The sequence below is a fragment of the Merops nubicus genome, unplaced genomic scaffold (assembly GCF_000691845.1).
Source record: "Merops nubicus isolate BGI_N331 unplaced genomic scaffold, ASM69184v1 scaffold38480, whole genome shotgun sequence".
NCBI classification, from domain to species: domain Eukaryota; kingdom Metazoa; phylum Chordata; class Aves; order Coraciiformes; family Meropidae; genus Merops; species Merops nubicus.
In genome coordinates this window covers 10,758-19,943 of record NW_008585536.1, presented here as the reverse complement: position 1 = coordinate 19,943, position 9,186 = coordinate 10,758, and the positions used below count along the sequence as shown (strand labels likewise).

General features: G+C 50.8%; 1 protein-coding gene across 1 annotated transcript; it reads left to right on the top strand.

Moving 5' to 3' along the window:
- Window positions 1-379: 379 nt before the first annotated feature.
- On the top strand, window positions 380-4,262 carry LOC103780109 (myosin-M heavy chain-like; the record flags this gene model as incomplete). The annotated part of the gene is made up of 4 exons (XM_008947762.1): window positions 380-710; window positions 741-1,001; window positions 2,475-2,620; window positions 3,467-4,262. Coding segments are annotated over 4 exons (1,534 nt in total), but the record flags the coding sequence as incomplete, so codon positions are not given.
- Between the last annotated feature and the right edge of the window lie 4,924 nt (window positions 4,263-9,186).

Below are 9,186 nucleotides of genomic sequence, written 5' to 3'. Positions count from 1 at the left end.
CTGAGCCCGGCAGGCGGGAGCGCGCGGAGCAGCGCCGCTGCCCCGGGGAGGGACGCCATCCGGCCCTAACTCCCGCACAGGAAATCGGGACGTGCTCTCTGCGTCTCTGTCCCTGCCTGGCCGATGGCGGGGGACGGGGGAGCCCAAATGAGTTCGTGGGTGTGGGCGGTGCAGGGATGACGGGCCCCGGGCCATTGACTTCTGACTCTTGCCAGCCTCGGCAGCCAAACAGGAGGGAAGGCAGCTCACAGCCCTGCCTTCACCAGACCTAGGCTGCCCTCCCCCAGGGTTCCTGCCGCTCACGGCTCTGCCAGCTTGAGCTCCTCAGGTGAACTCTGTGCCGCTGGCGGGGACTGTAATGATTTGGGTCTGGTCTTAGGCCAGTGGTGCCAAAAGCCAATCTGGGCCATGGCAGCAGCTTTGATGAGACTCGCCGTGCCCCACGTGGCTCCCTCCGCTCCAGACATCATTGGAGCAACGTCAGCAGCCTGAGCACGGACAGCGGGATCGTTGGCGTGAACGACGTCCGGGACGATCCGGATCCCGGTGAGGCCGCACGGACCAAGTCAGCGGACGTGGAGAGGGCAGACAGTGGCATTGGCCAGATGCCAGCCAGAAAGTGGAGGAGCAGGGCATCCGAAACGTTGAGCTCCCTGCAGGCCTGGGAAGCCCACCGTCCCTGCACCGACTGTGGAGAAAGGAACCTCCCGGTGGAGACGGACGGGCAGAACTGCAACCAGAGGCGGGCTGACCTCTGCGAGAAGTGCCGCAAGCGCAGGACGGAGCGCAAGGAGTCTGTGCTAGAGTTTGTCAACACCGAGGCCAGCTACGGGGAGGACCTGCGCATCATCAAAGAGGAGTTCTACCTCCCCATGCAGGCAGCTGGGCTGCTGAGCCAGGAGCAGCTCCTGGGCATCTTCAGCAACATCCAGGAGCTCATTGACCTCAACGAGAACTTCCTGGAGATACTCCAGGAAGAGATCGATCAGGCCTTTGACCAGGTATGATGTTGTGTGCTCTAGAGGGGCCAGACGGGGCAGACAGGAATAGTTTTTTCATTAGTGTGGCAGCATAGGTGGTGCAGAGGATCAGGAGGTAGTACTCCTGGGTTCTGGTCATCTACCCTTGCTCCCTCAGCTGTTGTAAACTAGTGATTTCAGTAGGCCTGTGCCAGGTCACAGCTGCTGACCTCACTCTCTGCTGTAGTAATGCCACTGACATTAGCAGGCCATCAGCAGTCTAGCTCATTTATCTCTTTAACAGGACCTAACTATCCCAGTATGAAAGTTAGCTTTAAGCCAGTTAGCTTGGGCACTGGTAAGAGCGTGACCGTGGGGGCTCAGCTTGGTCTGGCTCACAGGCCATGCTCCTCCATCCTGAGCTGGTTCTCTTCAGGCTGGCTCGGGTGTACTTGCCTTGGGTTGCGGTTTATTGCCACTTGCCTCTAGGCTGACTGCAGGGCCAGGCAGCACAGGCTGCTCCCTGCTCTGGCAGCAACTGGCCCTGACAGCTCTGTTTAGCAGTGGCTTCTACTGGTGCACCCTGCTTTGCACAAGGAACTTTCCTGCCCCACCAGCGTGGTGGTCAGAAGGCAGAGAAATAGAAGTAAGACTCTAGAGCAATAGACAGTCATGGCAAGGGACAGATAAACATCTCTACATCTTCCTTTCTTCAAGAAACCAAATCCCACTTGTTGCTGTATCAGTTTCCCCAGGATATTTTGTTCTCTAGGAAATATATCCCTCCTCTCTTTCGGAAACCCAGCATATCAGACTGAGTGATGCAGATCTCAAAAACTGGCAGCCTTGTGCACCTGGCACAGTGAAGACACGTGCACTGTGGTGTGATGTCCCCTAAGAATAATTTACCAGGCCAGAGGCTTCTACAAAGAGCTGTGGGGTTCCCTGTCTTCTCCTCCATGTTGCCTTTGCAGTCAGAGTTCCATACCACACCAAAAGGACGCCAGCAGCCAGAGAGCAGCTCCCTCTCTTGCTGCTGAAACTAGCGGTGACTGAAGAGCTTGCCAGTGTGCACTTCAACAAAGCTAAGAGCATTGCATGGCACCAGGTTCTTACTGTGCCCTTATTTTATTGTGCATATTGCTGCGTAAGCCCTATGGCAGAGGTGCCAGCAAGAAGAGCCCAGGTACACTCTCCTCACTAGCAGGCTCACTCTGGCCTCTGGCCTTTGAGCACCCACCCTGGTGAGCTGGCTGAGCGCATAGAAGCAGAGAAGACGGCTCTTTGCGTGTAGAAGAGCAAGCAGTAAGACCAGCTTTCCCTCCCCTCCCCATGCCCTGCTTCCCCTCGACCTGCAGGGACTGCCTTTCCACTGGGGAGGATGAGGCCACTTCTACCTTTGGCCTGGTGTTCAGCAGATCCTGCAGTGGGTTCGTGCTGGTAGGACTGAGCACAGGCTCCATGCTTGTGCCTCTCCTGAGCTAACCCAGCAGGGGCTGTATTGCGTGCTTGCAGGGTGATGATGACCTGATGACCGTGTGCATCGGTGAGGTATTTCTAGAGTTCGTCAACATGCTGCCAGCCTTTCAGACCTACTGCCTTCAGCAGTCCTCCTCTGTGAATATGCTCAATGCACTGGAGAAGGAGAAAGAGCTGCTCAGGTGAGAAAAGGGATGAGCGTATGTTTCCAGGCTTTGGGGACGGGAAGGCGCTAGGCTGAGGGTGAAGCCTCTGTCAGCTCAACTAGATCAAAGTTTTGATGCTGATATTCTTCAGTGATAGCTGCTCTCTCTTGAGGTGAGGACAGTCATTTATTCTCCATGCTAGGTCCTTGATAGCTGCACTGAGGCAGGCAGCTGGTGCCCAGCAGAACACTGAATTTTGTGGTAGCAGCGTTTGCCCACTGATGACTGCACTGAGCGGTCACCAGCTAACAGCCAGCTGAGAGCAGCTCCCTGGCCCTGTGCCAGAGCACGGGTCGGATCTCCCCTGGGCAAAGGCACTGTGAGAAGCATGCATGACTTGAAGTCATTTCTCTTCCTAGCCCTGGTGTACTGGGCAACGTCAGGCGAGTCATTTCTCTTTCTATGGCAACAGCTTAAAATTATGACGGTATGAAATTCTTGTTTAGAATGCTTTGTAATCAAATGATGAAAGGAGATACAAATTAATGTAATCTCATATAAGCCGACGTGTCTGCATCAGGCCTACGTCACCGTGTACCAGAGGAAGGTCACACCCTCTTTGTTTTACAACAATTTACTAGAAGACTATTAGGGTGTTAAAAGCTAGTGTCCCAGGCCTCTCGTCACTGTTGTGCAGCTGAGCACAGCTGCAGAAATGGTTGTTAGTTTTTAGGAAGGCAGAACGCACTAGGCTGTTGAAACCAGCGGGGATGCTGCAGTGCCCCTCAGCTATCAGCAGCACACTGTCTGTCTGCGGTTAGGGTTGCTGCTTCTGCTGGCAGAACAGCCACCATTTCATTCACTCTTCTTAAATCCCTGCAGAATATTCCTTGATGTCTCCCAGAATGACAACACAGCACTGCGGCGGATGAACTTGAGGTCCTTCCTGATGGCCCCTTTGCAAAGGGTCACCAAGTACCCGCTGCTGCTCAGCAGAATCATCAAGGCCACCACCGAGTACCACCCAGATCACGGCAGCCTGCGGGAGGCCAAGAGCCGCATCGAGTCCCACCTGGAGCACATCAACATGAAAACCAAGCTGGAGGGGAACACGTGGACCCTCCGGTCCTTTCGCCAGGACAGCAAGAAGAAGAGGGAAGTCATCAACATTGAGATGAGAGAAACTGCCCTCAAAACTGTAGGTTGGATGCGGGAGGAAACGCGATTTGTGATGGAGGGGTCTCTGCAGCTGGCCCAGCCCCCTGACGGCCAGTGGGTAAAGAAAGGCAGCAAGACCCTGAAGTTCCAGAACATGCAGGTCCTCCTCCTGGTGAACATAAAGCGGGTGTCTGAGTCCAGCCTGGAGTCAGCCGAGCTGGGGCCTGTGAAGGATGCCGTGCTGGTACTCATCAGGGACAAAAACAACGGGAAGTTCCATTTGCTCAGGGAGCCCTTGAGGCTGAGTAACTGCATCGTCTCCACGGATCCCGACTGCGATGACACGTTTGAACTCATTGAGATCAGGCGGGAGGCGTTTGTGTTCCGGGACAGCGACCGGGCACGGACTCACCACTGGTTCAGGCAGATCAGGCGGTACTCGAGGGAGCTGGGCTCCTGGAAGAAGCGGCGGAACGCGCTGCCCAACATCATGATCAGCACCCCTCACACCAGGCCCTGAGTCCTGCACGGGCAGCACACAGGGAGACTTGACTTGACTGGTTCCATGTGCAAGGACCATCAAGAGCCTCAGTAGCTTGAACTTACTCTTCTCTGTGGACAGTACAGGGAGGAGCCCAGCCCATGAAGACTCTTTGTAACGCTGGAGGCAAGTGTTACAGCCTAGTTCTGGTCTCTGCCTCAGGACTCACAACCTGTTTGTGGCTGATGTACATACAGAGATGAGCTTCCCTTGAGGAGCAGATCTCTGGAGGAAAATACTGAGTTTAACTTGTTAATATTGCACTGCAGGAGAATGATGTATGATGCTTGCCATTGCATGGATCGTGTTGAAAGCTAGTCTTGACAACATGAGAGAGGTTTCCACCATTGACTATATTTCATCAGCATTAGGTAAAGTCAGGGTCAAAATTATGTGCAGTATTATGCAACAGGGGAAGAAAGTTGGAGAAAATTGTATTCTCCACTGCTACTCCTAAGGACTATATTTCATTATTCACCTCTGTATATTCAGTCAAAATACTTGCTTAAAAAGAAAGGTCTTTCATCTTTACTCCACATCAAGTAGGTATCAATTTGCTCAGATTCGGCTGCATGCACACAGGAAAAAAAAGCAAACAAGAATAAAAGGAGTTCACATACACCCCAAATATGTGTAGAACGTGTGGCAGAGCAGTATACCCCCACGGAAAGTCTGTTATTTAACTGACTTAGGGACTGGAACGTAACGCTGCATCTGAAATGTCTCAGAAGTGTGTGTAAATATAGTTCCGCTACTACAAATAGTGAACTTGAAAGTTTGCGACTATTTAAATGATGTAATCTAGTGTATTTCAAAATTTAATTGAAAGGAACAATCTACATTGTATTGTAGAGTAACATAAAAGGTTTTAATAATTATGTTTCAATGACTTTAGGTGGGTATTTTTAAAAATATTTGTATTCTGGAGTACATATTTCATTTAGAGTGAGTGGTATTTGGGTGAGCAATGTGCCTATGCCTGTTCTTTGGACCCCTGAACAGAACTCTGTGGCTACTCCTCATGAGACTGGGAGAACGGTACAAGGCTGCTGCCTTAATTATAGCTAGACAACAATAGATGGGCACAGAATGTTATGCTCTGGCCACAGTCCTGCCTGGGCAGGTCAGGCCCCGGCTACCAGACGTGAGAGCCAAAGCTGAGGCTACAGAGCTCTCCCCCTTAAGGTCCAGCCTCAATCAGCTCTGCAGCTGGGAAATGACTCAAAGCTGAACAATGGTCAAAAGGCAAACAGGGTTTCACCTTTTCAGCCTGACATCACCACTGACCGTGGCCTTGTGATTCCAAGATCGGCAAAATGTCACGCTGTGACTTGCACAGCACAGGCCAGATGACAGCCCTGGAGGCTAAATTAAAGGACCCTGAAGTTTGGTCGGTGGATCTCAGGTGACAGCCTGAAAATGTTCTTTCAGACCTCAGGGTAAAGGCAAAGCTAGTCAGTATTATTCTCTCCCAACAAAATATTTCTGTTACAGGCACTTATTTTACAGGAGGATTCCCACAGGAAGCAATTTTTTTGTATTTCTCCAGAGATCAACCAGCATCAGTGAGCACACAAATGAAGGCAGACAGCAGCTCCCTTCATGTCGGTAGCCCTAGTCTTTTAAGTCACCACTGACCCAATGCCTGAGCAGGCCTCCAAAGTGTACCCAGTGCTTTGTCCTCTTGCCACAGCTGCCAGGGCTCTGGGCACTGAGGTGGACAAGTGAGTGAGCCATGTGTACTGGCTGTATTTTCTATTCTCCTGCACCATCCGACATTTTAGTGCTTCATTTTGCCCACGGGAGTTGTTGCGTCATCGGAGGCTTTACAAATGCATACCCAGATGTGAGGGTGGCAGCACACAGCTGAGTGCTGCAGCGAAGAGTAGCTGCCAAAACACTTGGTGAGGCCCCAGCCTGACTCCCTCAGGTGAGGTGGAATTCTCTCCAGCTGTTTCTAGTTGTTAGACAATAAATGTTTTGTTCCCCCCAAATACACACCGAACAGCCAGTGAAGAGCATGAGGCATTGGTTTTAGCTGGATTTTTTATTTCAAATACATGGATACCTGAGCAGAGCAGCTTCTGAAGGAAGATCTCTCTTGTGCTGTCATGACAGATCTGCATCTATGAGCCTCCAAGCCCCACTCACCTAACATGGAAAAACCAACAGCTTGTAGCACCTTTTGTTTTCTCTCCCATCATCAAAGTGGCTCTCAAAAGAGCTTCCTTCTCTTCATTACCTCCAATGGCAGTTTTGATAAGGAAACACATTCATACAGTAAGCCTAACAGCTTCGTTTATCCAAATGGCGAGTGCCCTTCACAGCCACAGAAAGCTGCTGCTCTCTGGAAAGTTTTCAATTACTTTCCAGTACAGTGGTTTTCTCCACACCAATCCATGCTCAAAACCAGCTGTAGACTGTTTGTACAGTCATATCTTTAAATCAAGATACCTTCAGTCACCCTGGCTGTTCAAGAAAGTTAACGAACACTGTGTACATGTAAAAGGTCTGATATTTAGCATCCATCTTGTGTTTGGGTGATTGTTCAGTTTGTCAGATACAGGGTGTTTCTAGGTATCACAGGAAACACCTGCCTGCCAGGCTCCTAGTAATCATGGCCCGTTTCCTCTGAACCAGGCAAACTCTCCCCAGAGGAAGGTCCATAAATACTAGCTGGGTGTTGAGTTACGAGCAGGACATGTACTTGGGGCCATAGCCCCATCCAACAAAACCTGTGGCCAGGGAATAGTACAAGCTCTTTGGTCTGGGACAGGCTGCTATGGGAAGTGGCAGTCCGATTGTTGGACCTGTCAAACCAGACAGAGGGGGTGCTTCCAGTGCTACTTACCTTTTATGTATCCAGTGTGTGCTCGGCTGCTTGCCTGCCTTGCAGTTACGGGTGTGGAAAGGGGACACGAGCACAGAACCACCTCTGGGGCCCCACAAGACCTCGTGCTGGGGGTGAGCACAGGAAGGGCGGGAGGCGTCGGGGCGCTGACGGGGCAGTAGGTTTCCATAATCCACAGGCACCTTTCTGAACTGGATGAACCCACTCCCGGGAAGCTCCAGGTCTTTCAGTATCACATGTACACATCTTACTTGGCAGCTCTGGAGATTAGTTGGGCTGTAATTTTCCATTTCTGATTACAAACCTGACAAAATGTTATTATAACCCAGAGTACTTGGGAGCAGGGTTGTCTGCAAGCCAAGAACACAATTACTTGTTCCAAACTGGCTGTCCTAGGGCTCTGTGATATTTTTATGCCTCCCGTTATTATGACTGACATTACTAAGATTACTTTTCAAGACTCCTGCTCACTGAACTTACGAGCTAGTACAAGCAGACCTCTCTGGAAGTACCAGAAAAAAAGAGTTAATTACTCCCTTGATTTATGAGTACTCATAAATAAGAATTCTTTAACAAGAACTTAGGATGAGTCTCACTGGTCATTTACCAGGAAAGTAAGAACAACAAAAGGCTGTCTTTGTCATCAAGTCCATGTAGTTTTGAGCTCAGAAGGCACTCAAGACAACAAAACACTGGATGAAGAGCCCCCTGTGAGATCAGGTCCCAGGAAGAGAAGGAATAGCAACTTAAGAGTCAGCAGGCTGAGTGGGAAAGCCTGAAACATGAGACGAAGAGCGAATACTTTAGAGACAGCAACTTCTGCTTTATTGAACAGAGATCTTCTATTTTTTGGTGTTCTTGGATGTTTATGGGTGTCCTTAATGGAAGTGAGGATGGGGAAGGGGCATTCAGCGTGGGTCTCCACTATATGATCAAGAACACATCTGAAAGGGGGCACCAGCTTTAGTGTGGCAGCAAGAAGCTATTGTGGCTGCCACTGGAGGCTGAGAGATTGACCTCAGCACATCCCAGATCCTGAAAAAAGCTCCAAGATAATCTCATATCTCCTGCTTTCAGGAACTTCCATTATTCAATGCACAATAATCTATTATGGATCTCCACCTGCACAGGCTTTGCATCCCTGAGAAATGATCTCAGATGAGAAGACCCAGACTGCAAACAGGCCTCCCCAGGAAGGTTCCCTGTGTAGGACCAGGTAAAGGAACTCTTTCTTTCAGCCACAGTGGAGCCCCAGGTGGTTTTGAACACTTCCCTCCTAGCACAGGAGTCTCCCTTGTAGTACCAGAGTCATACCTTTGGGAGCACCACGTCAAACATCAGTCTGTGTGTTGGAGGGCTTGCAGTTGAGAGTGGGAAGCCTGGAGGTCACAGGAAAGTCACAGAGCAGATCCCATGACTGATGCCTGGGGTACCCAAAACATGCAAAGAACACAAGGCCTTTTCTAGCCCTGGACTTTTTCATAGGGGCTGAAGTCTCAGGCCTTTTCTTCCCATGAGGCTCTCTGCTGCCGCTGTTGAAGTCTCCAACAGGCCGTGGTGGTTGTTGGACTCCACAGAAGCCTGTGAGAGCTGCACAGTGCCCCAGTGCAGAGCCTCTCCTGGGAGAGGAGCCAGCAGGCTTCCTGGGGAGCAGACCTTGCAGGGCTCATGCCCTTGAATTTTCCCCAACAGAAGCACGTTAGGTGTCCATACAACCGTAGGGTGAATGTGCCGGTGAACAGGCATTCATATGAGGAGTGTATTCCCCCTTCTCCTAAGAAAGGTCTGGTTTTAGGTCAGCCATTTTACCCTTTGGCAGGGCAGACCTCTAATAGTGGCTAACCAGTGCAAGCCAGAAGCGCAGCAGTTTGAAGTGACCATAAACAGGCAGGGAAACCTTCAAGGAGATGCCCATCTTCAGGTAATGCATGCCAGACACACAGCACACGTACAGGAGATACACACTGTAAAGGGCTATCCTCTTCAAAAGCAGACACTTGGGACACTCCACGAGATCAGCAGGCAGGAGGGTCTCTGAGGAGCCCCTATGCA